Consider the following 26694-nt stretch of genomic DNA (forward strand, 5'->3'; position numbering starts at 1 on the left):
TCGGTTTAATACCTTCATTTGGTTCTAAATTAGTGTAATCCAAGTTTGCTCCATTCCAGGAATTGTGGAAACTTATTTGCTCTTTTTAGTTTTTTGCTTGTAGTTCAAAAACGGTACGTTCGATGGAAAATTTGATCTAATCATGATAAAAATTGACATCTGAGGATCCGAAAGAAACCTTAATATGAATTCTTACTTAGTCGAAGATTGTAAAAAATGGCCGCCACTTTGAATTTTTTTCTTGGGTAAAATAAAAGAAATTCAATGTGGCGTACTAGTACGTTTATCTTATATGACAATTTTACACAGATCGATTTAGTCCCACATTAAGCTCAATAAGGCTTGTGTTGTGGGCACCAGACGACGATATATATATATATAATACTTATATACTTACATAGAAAACAACCATAACTCAGGAACAAATAGTTGTGATAAACACACAAATACATTTATTGTGTGTAAGGGCATTCCCTTACCAGGATTCAAACCCGGGACCTCCTTCATCGTAAGCAGGGTCACTACCAACTAGGCTAGGCGGCCTAAGGCGTGTAGGTAACGTATCTACATAAAGGAAGGAATGGAAAGATGCGCTTGAAGTAAGCTTCCATAGCTCAGTTGGTTAAGAGCAACTGGACCGGTATTCCAAAAGGTTTCAATTTTTCCATTAATATTTAAAAAATGTGTTTCAGGTCCTACAACTGGTCTGCAATCTGTCACATAAGCTTGTTGCCGGCGACAGGGTCTACAATACAAGTGAGCCGGTGACAACGACTACTCCAAGTACTACGACAAGCTCAACAACGACAACTAGGCGTACCCCAACCTCAACCTCCAAATCTGGAGCTGGAAATTCTGGTGAAAGTAAGTAAACGAAGTACTGTGGAATAGCCTCCTAAGGCCCAAGGTCCTACCTGTAGAACTTATTCAGTTCAATGAAATTTAAATCATATTAGATTGGAACAGAGTTGCTTTTGCTTTGATTTGTTCAGTTTTTGAACAACGCAAAATCAACTCTATTTCCTACGTTGTAGGTTCAAATTTCTGTGGCAAATTTTGCATTTTTCATTTTTTATGGCTGGGCCTTAGGAGGATGCCTACTTTGATAAATACCTAGGTACATACATACAAACATGAACGCCGAAAACAATACAGTCTTTTTTTTGGGCAGTCGTGTAAAAAAAACACTTCATATTTAAACTTAAATCATACGCAACTTTGGGAGCAAATCAAATTATTTTCAACAAATATTTTGATTTGTGTTTTTAAGTAGTCACACTACTATGTTTCTTAGGGCTCGCGTTATTCGCATAAGGTATCAGCCCTTAGAGCCGCCATACACGGACTGCTCGAGCTTGGAATGACGATTTTGTATTGAAACTGCAGATCACCCAACGGCGACCGCCTGAAGCTGTTGGCACTGACTGCTCAAAGCAGTCCGTGTATGGCGGCCCTTAGGAGAGTAAGGTACAAGCCGTCCAAGAATTTCCCTTACCTAAGAATATGAAGAAGTTAACGTGGTTTCTGGGTACGAGAATTTTTACGGTTGTTTTATCAGGTCGGGTCACCAAATTGTACTAGCTGGATAGGATAGGAAGCCTTTGTGCGAAGAAAGAGGAGAAATAAAAACAGGTTAATGAACAAGCAACAATACGCTTACCAACCCGGTAGATCGACTATCGATGCTGCCCGTGACGTAACATCTAGGGTCATGAGTCATCTAGAGGCTAAACGGCAAGTCGCGGCCATATTCTGTGACCTTTCGCGCGCCTTCGAATTGGTGCATCATCCACTCCTCCTGGCGAAGCTGGACCACTACGGTGTGACAGGTAACCTTCACCGCATGATCGCATCTTTCCTTGAAGGCCGCAAACAGCTGACTTCTGTCAAGGGAGAACGATCGGAGCTCCTGGAGCTGGGAGACAGCGCCGTGCCCCAAGGTTCTATAATGGGGAATAACCTATTCCTCATCTTAATGAATGATCTTTCTGAAGCATCCAACGAAGCAGAGTTCGTCCTTTTTGCCGATGACGGTTGTGTTATTGTCGCTGCCGACAACTACGACCAACTTAAACTAAAACTGGGCAGAGTGATGGACCAGGTCGCGGCGTGGTTCGCAGCGAACGGAATGGCCCTTAATATCGAGAAAACCAATATTGTCCACTTCGGCCTGCGTGGGGCGAGAGAGCACACCCTTAATATCACCTGCAATGGCCTACCTGTGCCGCAAGTGGACATAGTCAAATATTTAGGGCTGACTATCGACTCAGGTCTATCGTGGGGACCGCACATTGATGCGCTGTGTGACCGCCTCGCTGCTGCCTGCTTCGCGCTCACTAGACTGCGCCCAAGTTTGCACACCGACAGCGTCAAGAAGGCATACTTTGGGTACTTCCACTCCATATTATCATATGGTGTAGATCTTTGGGGTGACGCCGCTGACCGTGAAAGAGTCTTCAGACTACAAAAGCGCGCAATCCGTGTAGTAGCCGGCGTCAAATGGGATCATCCAGCCAAAGAGCTGTTCATAGGTCAAAAAATCCTAACACTACCTTCCCTTTACATCCTCGAGGTAGCAAAGCTGGTGAGATGTAACTTAGAACAGTTCCAGTCAAACGCTGATGAACCCAAATATCACCTCAGGCGCGGCCACGAGCTCCGCGCTCCTCGAACGCGGTTGGCCAAGGCAAAAAAGTGTCTCAACTACATCGGTCCTAAAATCTATAATCAAGTCTCCGATGACATAAAGACTGCTAGAAACAATAACTTGTTCGTATCAAAACTGAAATCTTACTTAGTCTCTGCTGCGTATTATTCGTTGCGTGATTTCTTAAGTAAGTAAAAAGTATGTACCTACCTAGTTATTAAAAAAAAAGTACAAAGTCGAACCACTAACTGTCTACATTCATACTCGACAAAAATAAGCATGTGATATATGTAGGTACCACAAAATTATTGTTTTATATGTAGGTAATTATGTGTGTGATTTACTATTAATAATTGTGATATATTTTTATGATGTGACGTGTAAAATTATTATTTTATAAATAAATTAATTGAATTGAAAAAGGGCGATAGTAGAGAAGCGATGAAATAAAAGCAACTTCAACTTTATATTATAATCATAAAAACTAATGAGAAAGCGTTCAATCTGAATTTGCGTAAGCGGCAGTTATACAAAACAAGTTGAGCGACTTGCGACGGCGGCAGCGATAACCATAGGTTGGAGCGAGACACAGCGAACGGACCCGGACTTTTCGTTCCCACCTATGGTTGTCGCTGCCGTCGTCGTAAGTCGCTCAATGTCGTGGCCGAGCCGTATGAACGCGGTCTGAGAGCGAGTGGTATAGTTCGTTTTTTTAGCATTAGAAAAAAGGTAAACAATCTTGACGTGTCTTTTTATTGAACAACACTTTTGAAAAATAAGTCACGGCAAATATGTATCAATTATGAATCATATACGATCATTTATATTATTCTGCTTTCATAAGTAATAGTAACTGATTTTTAAAAAGCGTTTTTCAATTAAAAGATATATCAAGATTGCTTACATTCTTTTTAATGGCAAAAAAACGAACTATAGCTCAAGCTTCCAGCCTTGGAGCGTGGCAAAGCAACAATGCAATAGGATTCGGCGGGTTATGAATAGTCTGGTTTCCTCACGATGTTTTCCTTCACCGAAAAGCGACTGGTAAATAAATATCAAATGATACCTATATTATATCGTACCTACACAAGTTCCGAAAAACTTATAGGCACGAGCCAGGTCTGAACCCGCGTTTGAATCGTACGCTCGCGTTTATACCCTGTTTATATCTTCAGTAAATAAAACTTTATCAGATATTCCTGGACTGAGAAACCGTGGCCGAGGTCCTGGCGTCGTGATAATGCCTATTATAACCGTGGAAGATTCTCCACCTGATCTCATCCAACAACGGTAAGAATAAGCTAATTTGACAGTTTAACTTGTATTTACTCACCACCGTTTTAAACACGATGCGTTTGCCGTACACCCATTTTACATCAGTACGGTTACCATCAGTTTGTCACTGACATAAACGCCGTCGAGAACGTAATTTACTTTCTATACATCTCGCTCGCACTCGCATATTAGTGCAAACGGGATGTATAGAAAGTAAATTACGTTCTCGACGGCGTTTATGTCAGTGACAAACTGATGGTAACCATACAGTTAATCTAATGACACTATAGGGTAGATTAGCCGGTTTACTCTGGTTCTCGGCCACTACGTAGTAAAACTGTAATAACATGACAACATTACCGTATTTAATTAAAAAAATGAGGGTAATCGGATAAATTCAGTTGACATTGACATATTCTAAATTTGTCTGCTTAATCATAGTCTAATAAAACATGGTCTTCCATTCCCAGAGTGACACGGGCCTACGTCACAATAACATTGCCACTTTATTTCAACATAACATGTTACATGGGTACATTATACCTATCGTTAATAAGTTAAAATATTTCTTTATAATTTTATAATTTTCATTTATATGTATTTTAGCTTAAATTTTACAATAACACGTCATTTTTAATTACTCGTTAGCAATATCTTCCGATTCACGAAAGAAATTTCAGACTTTCGGGTAATTCTGTTTATACTACTGGCAACACAGGATAGCGCTGGGCACATTTGACAATTCGGATCTAGATAACTTCATGCCCTGACCGTCATCCTTGTCGAACGCGTGTTAATTGTTATTTCCTTCTCGCTCAGTGTCAGCAGTCGCAGTGTTTTCCAAACTTTTCACGTCGTAAGCTTGGTAATTAATGTGTAACTGTGAATTAGTTTTTTAAACGTTTGTCTTGTATAGATAAATAAAGTTTAATTTAATACATTAGATTTGTTTTATTTTACTATGTTTCTACATGAATAACTTAAAATTAATGCCGTTAAAATAATTTTCACCGTTGGTTAAAATTCTCCCACATTTCAAAGTTTGAGAACCTGTAAACAGCATGATGACGTAGGCGCGTGTCAGTTAGGTCATACGCGAATCTCGGAATGGAGTACCAGGCGGAGTATATTATTATACCATGTGCTTAATGACGTTTTGACTGGCTCGTCAGTGTACCAAAGCAATTTAGACAAAGTGGATGTTGGTTAATTTTGTTAAAAAAATTGTGATTGGAGATTTTTTCGAGGTAAGTAAAAATAGTGTTTTCGTGGGTTTGAGACCATTATTGATATTAATGTGCATTGTGGATAAGTTGAATTGATGTTATTTTGATTTAAATGTACAAAATATTTGATATAATAAAATTAAATTTGATGGTCGGGTAACTAAATGCAATTTCACAACGACATTTAGTTTTCGGCCGCCCGGCCGAGAACAGGCTTGGGGCACGTAATTTTTAATTGATTTTCTTCCCTATTAAATGAAAGTCAGAACAATAAATATTTCAAAAAATAGTTATTTGTATCAAAGTCATTCCTGTAGTTAGTTGTCGGCCGCATATTAATTAACAAATACATGGTTAAAATATGATTTAAAATCTTTTGTATTTGGCGGCCGAGAACAGTATTATAAAAAGTTCGTTTTCGACCTAGCTAACTTATGACGGCCGAAAAACAAGTAAAATTTATTTAGTTTTCGGCCTTGACAAAAAATAATTTTTATTTGGCTCCAGATTCAAAGTATTGCTTATATTAGAATTAATTAGATTTATTTATGAAATTTTCCTTAACCGAAAAGAGACTAGTAAATATTAAATAATATTTCGTACATAATAAGTTCGAAAAAACTTTGCCTATGGACGTTGGACGCATGCAACTCCAGGGGTGTTACATGGGCGTTACCGAACCTCAAAAACCTTCGTATTAAAAGTCGGACACCGCCAATAATTAGGCTACAAAATGTCTTATTTTATTATTTTGAGTATGTTTTGGAAAACTATTTACGAGATAATTCAGTAGGTAGGTACCTAACAACACAAAAGTTCCCATTAACGTTCCTTATTACTTGTGATACATTGTAACATACTATTTGAATAGTATTTGTTGTTTTGATCAAAAATAATTCCTATTGATTGTGAAATAAGAGTCATTAAAAAACATAAATAACAGTGGCCGACAACTAACTAAACAAGCGGCCGAGAACCAAAAAGAGTGGCCGAAAACCAGCTAAATTGCTACTTTTTCATATTTTTAATTATATAAATAAAACTTTCTAATTAACAATGGATTTTGATACAAATATGGCAAGTGTATTATATTTTTTGTCTGAAAATCATAAAATGACAAAGATTTGTCGAATATATTGTTCATAAAATCCATTTGAATACGAATTTTTGCATAACTGGCCGATAACCGGCTAAACTACCCTAGTTCGTTTTTTTAGCATTAGAAAAAAGGTAAACAATCTTGACGTGTCTTTTTTTGCAAAAACACTTTTGAAAAATAAGTCATGGCAAATGTAACAATTATGAATCTAATACGATTATTTATATTCTTTTGCTTTCATAAGTAATAGTTACTGATTTTTAAAAATCGGGCAAGTGCGAGTCGGACTCGCGCACGAAGGGTTCCGTACCATAATGCAAAAAACGGCAAAAAAAAAAACGGTCACCCATCCAAGTACTGACCCCGCCCGACGTTGCTTAACTTCGGTCAAAAATCACGTTTGTTGTATGGGAGCCCCACATAAATCTTTATTTTATTCTGTTTTTAGTATTTGTTGTTATAGCGGCAACAGAAATACATCATCTGTGAAAATTTCAATTGTGTAGCTATCACGGTGCGTGAGATACAGCGTGGTGACAGACGGACGGACGGACGGACAGACGGACGGACGGACGGACGGACAGCGGAGTCTTAGTAATAGGGTCCCGTTTTACCCTTTGGGTACGGAACCCTAAAAAGCATTTTTCAATATATTTATTTAGACATAAAAGACACGTCAATATCGCGTAGTATTTCTCTAATGCTAAAAAAACAAACTATAGGTAGGTACATTGTTTTATTATTTATTTATTTTATTTAGTAAGCGCATTGTAATTTTTTCTACATTCCGTTGATCGCATGCGTTCAATGCTGCGTTTATCGCATAAACCGGCCTCCTAGCCTAGTTGGTAGTGACCCTGCTTACGAAGCAGCAGGTCCCGGGTTCGAATCCTGGTAAGGGCATTTGTGTGTTCTTCACAAATATTTGTTCCTGAGTTATGGGAATTTTTTATGTATATAAGTATTTATCTATGTATATTACCTTTGTATTATATATATCGTCGCCTAGTGCCCGGGTGGATTTCAGCACAAAAAATTTCACCATACAAAAAATTATTTTTTTTAAATGTTTAATTTAACACGATTCTAGCTGGGTAAAGTAATGGGGGGCTGTATATTGAGGACATGTATGGTATTTATACAATCATTTGTGGCTTATATTTGAAGTTATCGCTTTCGGAAAATAAAAACGCAAGATGGTGATGACAACCATGGTATGGTAATGACTCTTTTATAGACGGTAATGACACTGCATGTACGGTAATGACGATTTGGGAACTAATTTACATATGTATTAAAAACGTATTAAAAAAACAAAAACTTTTTTTAATTGTAAGACTTTAGAACTTTAATAAACATTACAAATAACATGTTTTTGAACATAAGACTAGCTACATAAATTATTTTTAGAAAATTATAGAAAATACATTTTATTCATATAAATAAATATATAACAAGTATTTTTATTGTATAATTTTAAATAATTTATGTTCCGAAATAGGTAATTTATGTATTCATTTATTTTTTTGGGTTTTTTCAATGTTAAATCATATTAACAATATTGTACTCTTATTATCAGTTTAAACCCGCATCTTCTTTTATCTACTGCATAACTTGGTATTTATGTCATATTATAAAATTACTGGCTTACCAATGAGCTTAATTTTTATGATATATTACTTTTTTTTGATAGTTTGATTCATTGCACTAGTTTGTATTTTTGTTGTTTTATTAATTAACTTTAAAAATAGCTATAATGATTTAAATCCATATATATGTTGTTTAATAGCTAAACATTAATATATAATCAGTGTTTTATAAGTTGCAAGACCCCTACTTGTAATGCATGTCATAAGTTACAAAATGTTAGGTATTGGGTCCGGTGACTACCCAATGGTATAATTATTAATTGCTGTAATTATATACATCAATTAATATAATATTATCAAAAAACATAAAGCCATCACGATAGTGAGCCAGTACCGTAGCCTATGGTCGCTTAAAACTTAATATATGTTGCTTGTTTAAATACTTTGTTTTAACACGACTAACATGCAATTACAGACTCTAAGTTGCACGATTTACATTATTAGATTATTTTAAAAAAACATTTATATGTTCTAAGTTCTAAATGACCTAAATTTTGCCTACTTCAGTCAAAATGTTAATTAAAAACTAAGCATCCTCTAGTGTGAAAGAAATAGTTATATCTTCTTCTACATTTATTCTACATTTATAAGGTAGACATTATATAGTGTTAGAAGACATAGAGAACGTTTTTCAAACATACAGCTTAATTTCATAATGAATTATAGCAAAATAACTAGAAAAGTTTCTGAGAACCGTCATCACCATACACATGAAATCATCACCGGTCGTCATTTTTTCCCGGTGATGATGGGTATGGTGTTGACGATTTGAGAGTTTCTTGTTTTTATTTCTAGAATACGAATAATAGTAGTTAATGTCTATGCTACACAATAAACTTCATGTAGTTTGCCATTCATTTCAGTAATTATTTCTAATATATCATTTGTAACTTTTTTAAACCAAAGCATAACGGTGATGATGCTCTGTTGTGACAAACTACGTTTTACAAATTTGTTCGTAATATTTCTCACGATTCAGTGATGTGACTTTATAGTGAAATCATTTTTGGCATTCTATACTAAAGTGAAAAATAGGGCAAGGACCTTTAGCGGTATTTCGTTGTTCATACACCGAGATAAGCTCACATTGACATTACCATGACGGTGTTGACGAATATTAGTGACAAAATTTTAAATATTTTTAAATGTACTTTCTCGATGAAGGAATTATTGCATATTTTTTCATGTGTTAAACAACAACATGGAAAAGATATAAGTAAAAGAAAAATCGCAATCGTACGATAGGTATGCTATAATTTTCACTGCAAACAAAAAGGTTCAGATTTTTCCGGTCGACGGTGATGATTTTAGACACATAAAACATTTTATATAAAAAAAACTATTAAGTTATTGGAGATGGTAATTGAAGGAACATGAAGATAATAGTTCTTAAAAACATATAAAAAAGTTGCAACTCGCACAACCTACTAGTTTTTTTTATAAAGACCGAACCATAAGTTTTCGCTGGATTTTGAAATCCACCCGCCCACAACACAAGCCTTATTGAGCTTACTGTGGGACTAGGCCGATCTGTGAAAAAAATGTCTTATAATATTTATTTATATAAAAAAAAAATATTTAACCACGCGCTTAGCGGCCATTGTCGAGACGATGGCTTCAAGTCATCAGATTAATTTATATATTGATTAGTCTGTTTTCGCTTTTTCAGAAATTTTGCACAAAGAAAGAGCTCAAGAGTCTCTCAATCTAATTATAATAACTTTGGTACCGACAACCAACAAACAAAGGTAAGTTAATTAAAATTTTCATTCGATTTAGACGAAATCGATATCTTGCTTAATACAAATGGTGGAACGTGCTAGTTATACTTATAACTTCAACTAGTAAGAATACAAAAACAATAAGAAGTTCATTCAATGCATTTATATTTGTGTATTTTATATGTAGTTTTGTCCGGTTTTCCAGTTGTTTACGATCTAATAAATATCTTCTTATCATTACTTTGCTTCTTGCACCATTTGTACCTACATAATATTATATAGTTATATCCTTTATTAGCCCCATGGTTGACTGGTTGACAATGCCCATTTGCGTGTTAAAGCGGCTATTTGCATTTTAATTTTGTATTTGTGCAATAAAAATCATCTACTTGACAATACTACAAATCTTCCTGCTATTTATTATTGAATTGATGTTTATTATATACGTGATCAAATTCATGAAAAATAGTTTAATAAAAGTCTTTCTTAGCTTTAAACCTAGTTCTTGGTCGTTGTTTATCTGTACCTTAATATTGAAAATACCTATTTTAGTTGTTTTTATATTTATCAGAAAATGTTAGGCACTAAACTCTTATTTTGTTAATATTGTAAGTCATTTCAGATAGCACCGTATTCAAGAAAAACTAGCATTTTCGCAAGAGCACCTATATTTAACCTTTCACCTGGAAACGGCGACAGCACAAGTAATTTAAACCTCGAGGACAAAGTTTTATTAAAAAAACAATTTAAATCACTTCTTGACCAAGTACCTAGAACAGAAGTTCCACGCTTAAGAGAATTACTAAAACAAATAATAAAGAAACACAAATCCGAAGAAAATCATACACCGAGACTCGGGCCGGTAGAAATTGATACGGGAGCTTATACGCGAGACCTTGTCAATGGTGAAACTGATGAAGACATATTACGACTTACGAACAGTAAATTGAAAGAAATAACTCATGGTTCACGCTTAGTTGGTAGTGATGTAGCTAACTATCCTAGTAATAAAGATACTGTTATTATTCAAGACGCTAACACAGCCTTTGATACACAATCCGAATTTGAAATTCCAATAATTCGAAAACAAAAGCCAATAGTGCATGCCAAAAAAGAGAAACCTAATAATAGTGACAAAGACCAAACGTTAATAAGGGGCCACAGTATAGCACGTAAGCAAGGTAGTAGTTTGGCCAATACTGATCTTGCATTTATTAATCATATCCAAGCCGAGCCAAGCCAAATGAAGTCAAATTTTAGAAACAATGCCGGAAGACAAAACATTTATGATGCAGGAAATAAAATGAATGACCACACACAAACTGCGTCTGATGTCACAACATTAAAGCGAAGATTGTATTTAGAAAATGAAGTCAGTAAATTAAAAAGGAAACTGCAAAATTTACGTCAGTATATACGTAAAAATGATGTCGACGTGAGTATTTTTATAAGAGTTTATGAACATTTTATAGCCGATACAAAATAATACGTACCGTAAAATCAGGTAACTTCATTAAGTACAAGAATGGTCCAGTTTTTATCGTTGATTCTTAACGAGCCTTTATTATTTGTACTCCTTACATTTATTTTGGGGCTTAGATACGCTAAAATGCTCTTCTATATTATATAGGTAGGTACTCAACATAATATGAAAAATAATTTAACATATTTTACTGGAACTTGAATTTGGACCATAGTTATAAGTTTTGAACTAAAGTTACCAGATTTTAATTAATTCATATTAACGCATTTTTTTACCGTGAAACTATCAAACATTTGCTGTTTTGAAGTATGTATAGCCTAATATTATTTTGAATAGGGAGTATTACTGCAATATCCTGCCGCTAGAGTGCAGCACTAGCACAAGCCGTACATCATATGAGTAACTGAATACCTACATACTATGTCTTAAAGAGGTTTCGACAAGTTTGCACAGATTACGTTACAAATAAATATGACATTGAGGCTTCAAGGCAGTTTGATTAAGTACTGTTTGTGCTACTGGCGCCCCCTATACTCTGTATCTTTAGGTATTTAAATAAAAGTAAACAAAATCTACCCTCAAATGGCTCCTTAATGAAAACATTACATGATCAAATAATATAGGTTAAAGTCAGGACGTACGAACGACCTGTCATTCAGTGACTGATCCAGGCGGTTTTGTATTTGGTTGGTTAACCAATAAATGATATAACTACCCGAAAATGTACAAATTGTTTGTTTACTTTTATTTAAATACGTAAAGATACAGACTATTTAGTATAGATTTGCGTTATATTACTTATTCTTCTACTTTCTGACTGGATGTTTGCACCGCTTGACCGAAACTGACAGAAACGGTACGGAAACGTGATATTATCAAACATTTGCTTTTTGAAGGATAGTAAATTAAGAACAGCCTCTTATTTACATAATAATTTCATAACTTTACAATTACATTTTGCTTTTAACAGATTTGAATGGTTCACAGTTAGTTTCACTAGACTAGAAGGTAATCACGGTCTATATATTATCCCGGTCGATATAAGTCATTTTGCTGTTGATGAGGAATATTTACTCTCCGGAACAAAGCTATATGTGGCAAAAGATTTCTAGGTATTGGAGCATTCCACGGGCTGTCCCGTGCAAACGCATTTTATTCCCTGTGTTGCGACTTTTTTTCGGCATTTAATTTAAAGCAGACGATTATTTTTCTGTGCATATTTTTGACCATTTGTCATAGAAAAGGAAACTCTTATACCTGCAAATCAACAGAAAATTCGCGTTTGTACGGGACAAACGGTAGACAATTTCATGGAATGCTCCCAAAATATTTATAGCGTATTGTATTTTTTTGTCGACAGGAAAACGCCCGTATCCGCCCCGTGGTAACGTCGCAGAGCGGGCAACGAAGTACCAAGTTTGATGAGGGGAAAAATTTCTACATGCCGGATAGAGCACATCCTCTGCATGAATATTAATTAATTATTTATTTTAATAATAATGCAAAGGTTTTCCCGTACCCATGCATGTGCGGCCCGAATTCTAAAATATCTACAGACAGTCATGGAAAGATTTTTGAAAGAAATCGGTGTATTTCCAAAGTGATTTTATTATATTTTCACGTCTGTTATTAAACCACCTGTTACAAAAATTGTTATGTAACAGGTGTTACAAACATTGTTTTGTAACAGGTGTTACAAAAATTGCTTTGTAACAGGTGCTACAAAAATAATGATTCGGACTTTTTTTATAAATACCTACATAAATATACAATAAGTAAATTAATTTTGTTACAAGCAGAAACGTTTGCAAACGATGCTATTAAGCTTAGAATAAATTTAAAAGTGGCAAAATGTACTATCTTGGTTGAGACTTGAACTCACGACCACTGGATATATTATTATTATGCATTGAAAATCTGTAAGTCTATTGTCGAACGTAATGAATTTAGTAGGTCAAAAATGAGCTAACACTTTTTGGCCTTCTCTGTCAGCTTACCTGCCCGCTTTAGATCTCCTTTCCCTACTCCTTGGTAAAAAGCATCGTAATGCCGGTTGTACACACTCGTCGAGAGCCCCCGAGACAGACATAGAACGAGTGTGTACACACTGCTCCTTTCTCGGCTCGTCTCTCCCTTCTCCGAATGAATCGGAGCGGTGCTGATGCTCTCGACGAGTGTGTACAGCCGGCATAAGAAGCAAAGGTGTTTAGAAAATAAACAAGTAGGTAAGTAATGTTCATAACTTTAATTAAATCGTTATTTCTCTAGATGTATAAAACATTTGAAGTGCATTTTTACATAAATAAGATTACAAGTGGTAAAATATAAAATAACTAAAACACCACAATTATTTAAAAAGAAATCAAAACAACATAACAACAACTAACATAACAAAATACCAACAAGTATGCTGTTAAGAAAATAATGTAAATATTTCATTAAGATTTCATTGTATCACCTAACAATAAGTTATAAAATTATCAAGAAATAAATAAGGTAAAATCCAACACTATTTGTTCTATTCCCAAACATTCAATAAATTACATTCACACAACCCATTATAATTAGATTTAATAAATATGCCGTATCATCGAATTCAATAAATAAAAAAAAACTATAAATAGAAAATTAAAGGAATAAAAATAGGCACCTAAAACCAAACGTCTTTACAGTTCAGGAAAAAATATTTAAAAGAAAAGTGTCCATAATAATATCATCATGTCAAATCATATCAGTCAGAATACCGTTATTTCTCCGGTGCTGATCGATATTGAAATAACAGCTTTGACGCTGAGAGTTGGTTTTCAGCCATCATATAGGTACCTAATCTTTTTATTAATGCCATCTATTAACAATTTTAATTTTAACTGCCCGCCCACAGTGTAAAAAGTAACAGTCAGGTAAACATTTGTGTTGAAATAATTCACGTAGACCTTACACTCTCAGCAAATAAAATGATGTTTTCCATAGAAAACGATGCGTCGGAAGCTCCAGGAAGGGCCAGGACACGGCCCGGTCTAACGTGAGTCATCCTTAATACAACCTCAATCTCTAGATTAATAATTAAATTGAATCCAGTAACTGTAATGCCATACGATAAATAAATACAATGTGAAATAATTTCATTATAATTGACATTTTAACAATTTCAATCTCTTAAATCCCATCAAATATTCAAATATTGAACTTTGTTTTACAAAATATACTTTAAAATTAAATCTTTTAATTTAAACTGCAAACCACTGAATAGTCAAACCGTAGATTAAACTAATTGAATTGCTATTCCTATTAATAAAACAGGGTAAAATAGATTATCTAACTTCGTAGCTTGGAATTGTAAATTCCAAAACAGAATTATTTTGTGATGAACAAAGATTTAGTAATCTTGCCCATTGAACCAAACTTTATGTGTAGCTTCTGTACTCAGACTTTGAAGGGGTTTATCGGGATACCTTATCTGGCCACAAGACCATCCTTTGTTTATTTCACTTTAGCGAAAGTGTATTAAATCTAAAAGTGACTCGTCGAATTTAAAGTACCATGAGTCTTATTAAAAATAAAGTAATTTTATGTTTCAACTCATATTTTTAGTCACTCGTGTATTTTATATATACTTGAGTTAGACCGTAGAATTAGTTTAATATTGGTTTGAGTGAATAAAAGCGATGATATATAACTACTGGTAAAAACAGTATTGGTGATATACATTTTTTTTTGCTGTTCGAACATATCACTTATCGCTCGAAACTAAAATCATACTTTACAAACATTTTTCCACACAACAAAAAATATTTTCAAAAAATTCGTTTTTTTTTGCTTTATTAAATAGACGCTGTAGAATAACAGTCTTTGTTACATCATTTAACCGAATTTCACTTGATCATTCGATCGACGAGGCTTCATGCTACTCGGATCACTTTCGGCGTCTGGAAAGATAATAAAATATGTTAATTTTTATTTTTCTATGACATACAAACAATCATAATTATTTTAATAAGTAATAATATTTTATCTCAAGGAATGTGACGGTTACATACAAATCGATATAATCAATGATGCACTAAAGAGTTGCAAAGGTCAATTCCAATTATTAACAAATGATTTGTTATTCTTATGAATATGGCTTTGACACGACTAGGACAGCGCACCAATATTCGCAAACTATTAAATCATATATGTAAATATCATCATCATAACCTTGCATAGTCCAACAACATTGCGTACCTATACAGAGGGTCTACCGCGAACATTTCGTTGTTCTGTTAATGTTTGAGATGCTTATATGGCATTATAAATCTGAATCTTCATCTCTGTCGCTCGAATATGCAAGAGTAATAGAGAGACAGATAACGAAATTTCGGTTTTATTAGTTCACGGTACCTAGGTCTTATCAAAACCTTTGACAAGAAAGTTACTAAGTATTCAGACTAATAATTATTTCTTCAGTTTCAAATATCATTTGGCATTTTATTAACCTTTCCTAAAAATAGTTATTTGTACAACAAGAGATCAAAGTTTGATATTTCTTCGAGTGCTTATTTTGAGTCCCGTGCAAGCGAAAGATTCTATAATAGATTCACGAGCGTAGCGAGTGAATCTAATTTAGAATCTTGAGCGTAGTAAGGGATTCAAAAGCGCACGAGATGTAAATAACTTTGATCTAGTGTAGTACACAAAATTTTTCACCCTAAGCAGTGAGAACATACCTAGAGGGACAGAGATAATAGAACCCAAGTATATCGAACTTGTATTACACCCCGCATGTTGAAATGACATGCTCACTGAGTGAGACAAAATGACTCAGTGAGCAAAATCGCATTTTGCTCACTGTTTTTAAGAAGCAAAGTACCCTTGTTCGAGCTGCTGAGGTGAAAATAGTATTTTGCTCAGGAATAAAAATTCTGGAAATTACTCGTGCATACTCCCGGTTCCTTTGTCCTTCTAAATCGTCAAATCAAAGGCAAAAGGATTTCTTCAGATCTCAAGACAGATTCTGTGACGTTTCAGAGCTTTAATCTTTATTTACTCCAGAAAAATAAAATAGTATGATTGAAGATTGATTTCAAAGTATAGTTGGACCTCAAAGGGCAAGGAAATAGTTGCTAAAAGATCCGTGAGTGAGTATGCCAACTGCAGTCCAGTCGCCATCAGATATATCGGAGCGGCCAAGGTGTTCACAATATCTGAACACGCACTCTAACGCCCTGACAATAGAGGCGTATGCAAATATTTGTGAGCGCCTTGGCTGCACCGATATATCTCATGGCGGCTGTACATTACTGTAAATAAGAGGGCCTAGGGCATGTCGGGACGCACACAACGTAGGCAATGGTACTCAATCGTGACGAGTTTATTTTTGTTGACTAAAATGACTAAACCTCAACTTTAAGCCCCAATATTCGTGTTACCTACTCCCGGAAAAAAAATTGAACCTGCTCGTAAGTATTTATTTTATCTGTGTTTTATAATTTGCGGATTCAAGTGATGCCAACGGAAATTATTGGATAGAGTCTGTGCGGAAACAGAAGAGTCGTGGAATTGTATGGGAACCAATACACTTCACTACTCTTCTCTTTCCGCACAGACTCTAGAAGATTTGCTATGCATTTGAATAAGATTTAATGTTGAGGATGACTCACACTAATCATCCGGGTCCGGGCCGAGGCTTCCGACACTTTGTTTTCTAAGACAGGCGATCGGTGATCACGTGATGCTTTCTATAGAAAACTGAAGTACGGGCCCGGAACGTTTTAAGGCATGTGCACATCGGCTGCGTGTGCGTGACGTGTACGTGCGCGTGCGGCGTTGTAGTATACAGATCTTTATGGGAGACGGCACACCGCTTGCGTGACGTGTGCGTGTGCGGCTCCAACATTTTAGCGCACGTGCACGTGCACGTCACGCACACGCAAGCCGGTGTGCACAGGCCTTTAGCGTGAGCCAACCTTTATTTTAATCCTGACGCTAAACTGGCGAATAGTGTTGAGTCGCTCACTCGTGAGGCACCTCATTTGTACCACTCATTTTGTTAATTTGTCGCAGTACTTCATACCGCAAAAATGTCTTACATCACTCCTCTATTCATTTTACTCATTTACTCGCGCGCATCACAAACACCTCTTGCCACACAAATCATTCACACACTTCAAATTTAAAAAAACTCTTATCCTTTCAATTTCACTCGCGACCTTCAAAACTCATACGCTCCTCATAACCTCGCAAGAGAGTCCCTGGATCGCGCGAGGCGCTCGAGGTGCTCGCCCGCTCGCCGACACTCAAAACTCAAATGAAGAAACGAGTAATGGACGTAATGGTCCACACTGTCAACTGCCGAACTACAAACCTTATTGCAACGACAAAAGGTCCACCGAGAAAAGCATTGAGTTTGTACCACTCACCGCCTCTCTGTGACATGAACACCTCAATCCTTTCAAAATGAAACAATGAATTAGAAATACCCAAAGAGGGAGTGAGACAGACACGCGCCGTACTTCAATATCGCCTCGCGTCACCACCGAAAATACGTTAAAAATTAAACACGAAAGACAACAAGCGTAAGCGCTGCAAGCTTTCATACATCTTACGCCTTTTTGATCCTAACTTACGTGTCAAAATGGCGCGAGAAATCAGTCTCAAAACGAATTTCGACGTGTTGCTTCTCTGTCGCACTTGTAAATTCGTACGTAAGTGTGACAGGAAGGCAACATGACGAACTTGGTTCGCGGTACGCCCTCTGTATACCAGGCGGGCATTTACGAAGCTTGCTTAGAAACAGAAATCCCTTAAGTAACTTAAATATTATTGAAATATAATACGGTAGCGTACACAATTTATGATAATTTCAATAAGTTTCAAGTTTATTAGAGTCTGGCTACTGAAATATTACCCAAAGTTATGGCGGGAAATTCAAAAAATCTTGGGCCGGTCACACTGTGTGTAGTAGGAATTATAGTTTTGATACTAGAAAATATTTTTGATTTTCTGTGCATACGTAAGGTACCTAAGGAAATAAGTTAAATATACGTTGACTGCACTCAAAGTCAGCTCACATTAATTTCTACCACTATGTAAAGTATAGTCAACGACAAACACATATGATTACGTTCCAATGTTTTGATTTTATTGATATTTTACAGAACTTCTAGTTTATCCGTTTTTTTACACACTTTTCCTGTTTATGAGATTCAGGTATTAATAAATTCACATAATTAATCAAAGTTATAGGGAAATGTTAGAAGTTTAGAACTAGCACTTAAAGTATCAAAATATTAATAGAGCACCAACCTACTAAATTGTTTCCGACTTGTAAACATTGCAGTTTTTCGTTATAAAACGCTTCACGTCGTTTCGCACATTGTCGTAATTGTTTACGAGCTTAAATAATAGGTTGCGGACCTCACTCGGTATAGTTATTATTAATATTATTTAAGTATTATTTAAAATAAACGCCTTATATACCGCGAACAATTTGAATGAATGACATAAATTGACAACAGACTTTTAACTTTTTTTAAAAGCATAGACAATAGGTGATGCAACAAGGAAATATCTGTCAACAAAATTTGGCTAGCCAGACTCTAAATAAAAAGTAAGTATAATTTTCATAGGTAAAATAAAAATGTAGATGTAAATTATACCGATTTGAATTTGCAATACTTTTTATTAACATTCTTTGTAAACAAACGACTTCGAACTGTCAAGTCTTATGACATATTTATATTTATTTTGTTCGTACTTCGTTCACTACCTAGTTAATTTTAGTTCTCTAATACCTAATACCTAGTGATAATTCTTATAATCATAACAAAATATGGACATAGTTTTTGCCAGTAAATATACCCGCGGATCTTCCTTGGTGCCTTTTGCATGAAAAAATGAAGTGTAAATGTAGCCGGTGCGGCAGGCGCGAATGGTGCTTTGTTTATTATCATATTGATGATATTACTGTTAAATTATCTGAGGTGGTAAGTTAGTCACTTCTATATAATAATGACTAGTGAAAATATTGAATTTGTTCTCCTTAGTTTGTTAAAAATGTGGTAGTTTTATGGTTAATAGGTACTTATGAAATATATCACTACATATTATAAAACAAAGTCCCCCGCCGCGTCTGTCTGTTTGTGGGTTTGTTTGTATGTTCGCGATAGACTTAAAAACTACTGGACGGATTTTCATGTGGTTTTCACCTATCAAAAGAGTGATTCTTGAGGAAGGTTTAGGTGTATAATTTGCTAACCCGTGCGAAGCCGGGGCGGGTCGCTAGTGATTATTATACTTAAAATTATATCAAGTAGCAAGGAGGAGGTCTAAACAATCTAACAATAAAAAAGAGCTACATTAGAACAAGTTTCATAAAAGCAGCAAATTAAGTTAGGTACTTTATGTTCTTAGTTTGATTCTAAAATTATCTTTCTCCTAAAAGTTCTATTCTTAACCTCCAGAATTGCACTCCAATTAAATATTACTACTTATTTATTTATAAAGGAAGTGATGAATACATAAATATGTATATACATTAAATATTTTTGTCGCCGTTGGAGTTAATGGAATAGTCGACGCTGAATATATGCTAGTACCTCACCTCATTTGAAGTAAGACATTGTAACACCTCATTTTAGAAAATGAGGTACTCATACAAACTCATTTTAAATTGATGTCCTACCCATCACTACTGGCGAATGGTCGTCCATAAGCAGTAAAAGTATTTACGCTCTAGAGAATAAACTCCGATATTTATAGCCCATTCGCAGGTGGCAGGAGAGTATTCATACTGCATTTATTTCCATGTTATCTTTCCTTCTTAGTGCACACGTGTTAAACTTTATCCCCATAAAATATTCCTCCCCCTATCTCATGACAGCATTTTTAGGGTAGGTAGTAAATATTAAAATATTTTAATCCGGTGGATATATAATGCTCCCATCCACGTTATCGACCACACGTCACGTTTTACCACCGGGAAATTGAAAGAGACAGACAAAATATCACGTTGACATCCGACTACGTGACTCCAATACAGGAAATAATCATCATCAGGACTAAGAAACATCCAAACGATCTTACACTTCATCTTAGCAGGACTGTTGTTGTTAACCGTTCACGTAAATTTGCTCAAAAGCGTACCTCAAGAAAGCCTCTTGAACCCTTATCTCCACAAAATAGTGTATTTGACTATTTTTCTAATATAGGTACTTCGTATCTTTGGGGCCGCAAAAATTTGTAAGGACCTCTTGAATATCATCAGACTTCGCTGGTTCGGTCACCTATTAAGAATGGGAGAGGAGCGGGCTGCCTAGAGGGCGTACCTGGGAAGACCGACTAGTAGGCGGCTAGCCGCCCGGTAGGTCGGCCCAGATACCGCTGGGGAGACAGTGTGGAAGCGGATCTGCGTCAGCTTCAAGTCGATAATTGGCAGGAAACGGCGCAGCATCGAGAAAAGTGGCGTGCTCTCGTTTCGGAGGCCAAGACCCTCTTTGGGTCGCTGAGTCATATTAGTTAGTTAGACTTGAATATTGAATCAACCTACCTAGTTTTTGAGTTTCCTGGCGGTGACGAGCTTATTGATGTCGTGGTAGGCGGCGATCATCGTGTGCTGGGGTGTGCTGGCCGCGCAGCCAGGATGTGCACGTGCACAATCTACGCCTTCTTGCCCGCGCCGTGCCGCGCGCATGTAGCGGAAGAAGCGGAGGATTTCCGGGTTGTCGGAGACGGGCCGGCGGAGCTCATTCAGTTCCCTGAAAAGGTATTTAAGTAATTTTAATTTTTTAACAAGCAGGAACGTCTGCTAACGATGCTATTAAGCTTAGAATTTTAAAAGTGGAAAAATTACTGTCATGGGTGAGACTTGAACTCACGGCCTCTGGATCGATGCTCCAGCGCTCTGCTATCTGAGACACCAAGACCTCATCCATAGCCAGCAAATCTTTCCACCATATTATGGGTCAAGGGGACCCTAGCCTAGCGAGATCTACCGTAAGACTGTTACAATTCTTAAACACCCACCTCCACTTTCCTGTTCCACTTTTAAATTTATTTAAGTAATATTCAATGAATGAATGAATAAATTTATTTCAGGCAACTAGTGGCCCAATACCTTAAAACTAGTATACATATTACAAACAATATATTTGAAAACTAAAAACTAACTAACTAACTAAAAACTGCAAAACACATCCTTATTACGCAACCCCGCAGTGTCAGGGAACCGGCCGCGGAACCGCCGGAATTTGACACCCTTCGGCCAAAACTTACCTGTTACTGTACGTAACAAATATATAGGTAGATTAGGTAGGTATATAGACCATAGCAGGATACATTAAGAAATTACAGAGGTGAACTTATTCCTTTGAGGAATCTCTTCCAAATAAATTAATTCCTCTAGCCTAGCCTTATTCAAAGCTATGGAACAAATACGTGTATTTTTAGTATGAATGTTTATTATTATTATTATTCAGAGCCAACTGTGTCCCACTGCTGGGCAAAGGCCTCCCCCCTCTTCCTCCACTCGTCTCTATTTAGTGCAATATCTGGCCAGCCTCAAGAAGGAGTCCAAGTTATCCCGCCATCGCCGACGAGGCCTGCCGGCCTCATCATAAGAAAGGAAATTTAAATTAACCTTTAACTAAATATATGGCCTAGGTTTCTGCCTTATAAGGGACAGTCTCTCGCGATAGATCAGCTGACACGTAATTAATTTTTCATTATGCAAGAAACTCATTGATTTGAGCAGGGATTTGAACCCACGACCTCCGGTTTGAAAGCTTCACGCCACACTAAAGGATGACTCACGTTAGACCGGGCTGTGTCCGGGACGGAGCTTCTGGCGCATCATTTTATATGGAAAGCATCACGTGATCGCCTGTCATGTCATAGGAAAGTAAGCGCGGGAAGCTCCGGCCCGGTCTAACGTGAGTCATCCTTAATGCCCCACGGAATGATTATTTACTAAATAATAAAGAAACAGTAACCTCTCTTAGGTCAAAGATGAAACTTAAAATAAAGTTTCTCGGTAAACACATTATAATCACTACACCTTATAAAACAAAGTCCCCCGCCGCGTCTGTCTGTTTGTATGTATGTTCGCGATAAACTCAAAAACTACTGAACGGATTTTCATGCGGTTTTCACCTAATAATAGAGCGAATTTTTAGGAAAGTTTAGGTGTATAATTTGTATACGGATTTGTATAACCCGTGCGAGGCCGGGGCGGATCGCAAGTAAACAATCTATGTATATATCCACATTAAAATCAATCCCTATTTCACTTGAATGGGTGGACCAATTTCACTAATTCTTTTTTTGTTGCGTTTGTTATTAACAGGAGAAGGTTGTTATGAAAGAAAAATTTTGACTTTGCGAAAAAAAAGATAGATATACACAGTGATTCATGAGACGTGAGCAGGACTAATCCTGCACACTCAGTAACTGATAATTGATCGATCACCGTCGTATTTAGGTGAAACAACCACACTTTTTCCTATTTTTCAACTTTTTGGTGAGGGCAAATTTAATTCTCTGCAATTATGGTAACCCTACAAGACCTAATTAATATTAAACATAAAACCTCTGTTACGAAGAAAATAAAATGTCAAACCTGAGGGAGATACGAGTTTTCAAAAGTAACGACCGTGATGACAGTGATGACATTCAATTTGACACAGAATATCGATAGTTTAGTGTTCTAATGTTAGGGTGACCACCCATGTCGTAAATAAATTAATAACTTTTTTTTTCAACACGACTGGAAAATTAACGTTAACCTCACTAATACTGATAGGAAACAGTTGCTTATAATTTACGAAATGCGCAGTGTTAGTCCTGCTCACGTCTCCTGAATCACCCTGTATGTGAAACGAAGTTCGCCGGATTATTAAACAATAAACATTGGATCCCTTTGTTTGACATAATTATTGAAAGTCATAATGTAATGATTGTTTGTCAGATTATCATTACTCATAATTCTGAAACCGTTAACTTTCAGGGTTTTCGCAGGGTTATCATATAGATGGGTTAGGTTTGTTTTATAGCAATCCTGAAAAGTTACGCGTTTCTGAGAAAAACCAAATTATGACTAACGAAAATGTGGACAAACAATACATTATGACTTAAAACTTTTTGGGAAACAATAGAGACCCCAATAAACATACATATATGTTGACTGACTTATTGTGTAAGTATAAAGAAGTTGTCGGGTAACTTTTCCAACTCCAAGGTGCAAACGTCGTTGTTATGCGAGTCATGTGGCCCTTTAGCCTTTATATCGAGTCAATAACACCTGAAACTTTTGAAATCTAACTTCCGAAAGTCGATTTATTCCGACCTAAAGTATTTCCCTCGAGATACTCGTAAAAGTATTACTTTGCGTTCAAGATTTCAGCGTATGCTTGGAAATTGTGGAATAACTAAAGTACCTACAGTTGAAAGTGCAGAGAATTATATTATTGTATACCGTGGTGCAGTCTTAATTTCAGAAATAAATTAAACATAAATAGTTACGTCCTATGTACCATCACGCTCCGCGATTGTTGCGCCATTAATTTAGGGTCCTAGCTAAATTGGTAATACTTACGCTATAGAATTTCCAAATTAGCAAGAACCCTAAATGGTATAACAACCCCGTGTGGTGACTGTACATATTACTAGCTTTTGCGCGCAACATTGTCTGTCTGATGATAATTGATAAAAATCTACAGATGTACAGAATTATGCACTACATCTGTAATGTCTTTCCCTGGAACTCGAACTATCTCTATACCAAATTTCATCTAAATCGGTTCAGTGGCTTAAGCGTGAAGAAGTGACAGGCAGACAAGGCGCATCGCGTTTATAATCACACTGCTGGTCACGGATCTCCGATAGACACACATATTATGTTGACCAAAGGACTGGCTGAGTTGGCTTTTGTGTTAAATGTTTTAATATTAAATGAAATTAAAAATTGTTTGTTCATTTTAAGTATTTGTCGTCACGTATTGTGTCACGGAGTGTGTGCGTTGCGTGTCACAATGTAAACGCCGATGTGGTCGGCCTAAGAGAAGATGGTGGGACTACCTGGTCGCATTTCTTAGCAACTGGACGGATGCTGCAGCTAATCGGGAAGTTTGGTAGTCTAGGGGGGGAGGCCTTTGCCCAGCAGTGGGACACTTTATAAGCTCAAAAAAGTATTGTCTTAACTCTTGGAATTTACAAATCCAATATAACCTAAATTAATGGCTTCTTTCATAAGTTTTGAAAAGTTATCGGTCATCGTCGACTGAATACGCCCACTAAAACCTTTTTATCAACTTTGTAGACTTAATGTTAGAGCAGTAGTTACATATGTATTGTTACAGTTAAGTAACACTATTTAGTTTAAAAAAATGTTCCATAAATAACTAGACATAAGATTAATTTGCAATGCCCTACCAGGGTGCCATGTGTTCTAAAATGTTTTATTGTAACAACTTTATTATGTACCATGGTTCGCAATAAAGGATTCTATTCTATTCTATAAATAAATAAATAAATAATAAATAAAATAATTTTATTTCGGATATAAATCCATACACCCACACACCACCCACATAACCTAACCCTTGTGTTAAGTGTTATATAAAGCTTAAAATCAGTACGACTTAAGGCCGTTTCTTTTGACTCGCGATTACACTCCTTATCACTAAAAGCATATATCCTACAATGGTGTAAATTCCGCATGGATGTGACTCTGTTATAGATTTCTACCCTATTCAAATCGATAGAGTCTTGGCAACCGGTACGGGGTCTAGACTGTTATTATTGCTCACAAGAGACCTATTTGCTTAAATACTGCCTTTGAACCGTACTTAATACCCCACCCTTGACCTAACCTTGACCTTGGTAAGTATTTGTGTTGTATTGGTAAGTGGTTCACGTTTGTATGGGAAAAATTCAAACTCTAGCTAGAAGAAGCGGCACCCCCTCATTTTGTTACACTTATTATGTAGACAAAATGTGCCAAGTTTTGTAACTTGATTTGTGCTCAAACACTTTGGAAGTTTTCAAAGTTGTATGAAATCGAAAAAAAAAAATTTTTTTTTATTTTTATGTAGGTATAAGTAGTAGTTTTCACATTATTTAAAAGTGTGATTTAAAAGATATAAAGTAGGTAAAAACATTTTTATTTCTATTTTTTATGATTTTTTTAGGAGAATTCCTAAAAATCTTAGTTTTGAAAAATTATAAAAAACAGAAATAAAAATGTTTTTCTACTTCAAAACTTATAAATCACATGTGCAAATAGTGTGAAAACAGATACTTAAATAAAATTCCGAATAATAAATAGTTTTTTTGGGTTTCATACAACATACAAAATTTCAAAGTGTTAGAGCACCCGCTTGTAGTTGAGATGAAAAAATGAAAATGAAAAATTATTTATTTCCTTAAATTATTTATTTGCTTAATCTACAAATTGCCATCAGTGGTTAGGACTTCCTTTTAGGTGAGTGAAATATTTTTTTTATCCCATTTGTAACAAATTGATATGCTAGTGTGTGAATGCATATCATTTTGTGAAATTCCATGGTATTGGTTTTCACGGTAAAAACGCCAGAACTATTGCTAAAAAGTATCAGGAACTCTAGAACTATGGTGCATGCTAATAGAACTCCAATAAAAACGTGATCTGCTAGACTTTGATATGCCAACTTCACAGACATACCTGTATCAGGGTGCCCCGCTCCTCCATAACTAAACAGTCTTGTTATTACTTATAGGAAATGTTACACATATGAAAGTAACTTATTTTATTTATAAACTAATTATGACTAATACTTATTGTACATTATTTATTTTCTATTTTTATTTTAAAGAATGTTTTAGGTATTTATGCTGGGTGTGTAATGCTTAATATAATTATAAATAAACTATCATACATTTGTTATAACGCCACTTGATATAATATTGTATGTTATAATGTAATTTTTATTATACGTTGTCTTTGTTATATTGTGATTTCATCTAAACTGCCATTGATATAATGCCTAATGTAATATAATTTTCAAATAGTATATATACATATTTTATAATTACATTTGTTATATTATATGTTTGTATAACGTAATACTTCATACAATTTTATCAAGTATAAACACATATATTGTATAACATTTTTTGTCATATTTCATTTACTGATAACAGTGATAACGTAAAGTTTTACATACTTTTTATAACTAGTACGCAGACCTACTTCTTTTGCTAGCTATTTTATTCTAAGGAGATCGCAGTTCTAACCTAACCTAACCAAGTTTTTCACGGTTTTCGTGCTGTGGGGGCCGCAGTTCAAACCTAACCTAAACCACTTTTTTTCGTAGAGTATTTTATTCTACGGAGGGGCAAAGTTCTAACCTAACCTAACCCTCCTTATGTTAGGTAGTTATTCGTTTATGCGGAGTCGCAGTTCCAACCTAACCTAACCCATTTATGTCATGCAACTATTATGCCACATAAATAATTATGTGATATCACTTGTTATAACAAATAATATGCTTTAGAGTATCTAATAAATAATTATGGCAATGTATATTAGACGAAGTGTAAACATACCTTATGACCATTATACCAATAATAACATTATGTATA

The 26694-nt window shown here is 35.5% G+C and overlaps 2 protein-coding genes across 2 annotated transcripts in view; one reads left to right on the plus strand and one right to left on the minus strand.

The window, feature by feature from the left end:
- Positions 1–12757, plus strand: part of LOC134801016 (uncharacterized) — a 35380-nt gene extending 22623 nt beyond the window's left edge. The window contains exons 9-13 of the mRNA XM_063773516.1: positions 693–864; positions 3841–3937; positions 9566–9644; positions 10240–11052; positions 12461–12757. Of these exons, the coding sequence (XP_063629586.1) occupies positions 693–864; positions 3841–3937; positions 9566–9644; positions 10240–11052; positions 12461–12577 (1278 nt within the window). The 3' untranslated portion in view covers positions 12578–12757. The remainder of the gene's footprint in view (positions 1–692; positions 865–3840; positions 3938–9565; positions 9645–10239; positions 11053–12460) is intronic.
- Positions 12758–14896: 2139 nt separating this feature from the next.
- Positions 14897–26694, minus strand: part of LOC134801064 (uncharacterized) — a 30321-nt gene continuing 18523 nt past the window's right edge. The window contains exons 7-8 of the mRNA XM_063773592.1: positions 20627–20834; positions 14897–15026 (exon numbers count right to left, since the gene is read on the minus strand). Coding sequence (XP_063629662.1) covers positions 20627–20834 — 208 coding nt within the window. The 3' untranslated portion in view covers positions 14897–15026. The remainder of the gene's footprint in view (positions 15027–20626; positions 20835–26694) is intronic.

This window comes from Cydia splendana, chromosome 21, assembly GCF_910591565.1.
Source record: "Cydia splendana chromosome 21, ilCydSple1.2, whole genome shotgun sequence".
NCBI classification, from domain to species: domain Eukaryota; kingdom Metazoa; phylum Arthropoda; class Insecta; order Lepidoptera; family Tortricidae; genus Cydia; species Cydia splendana.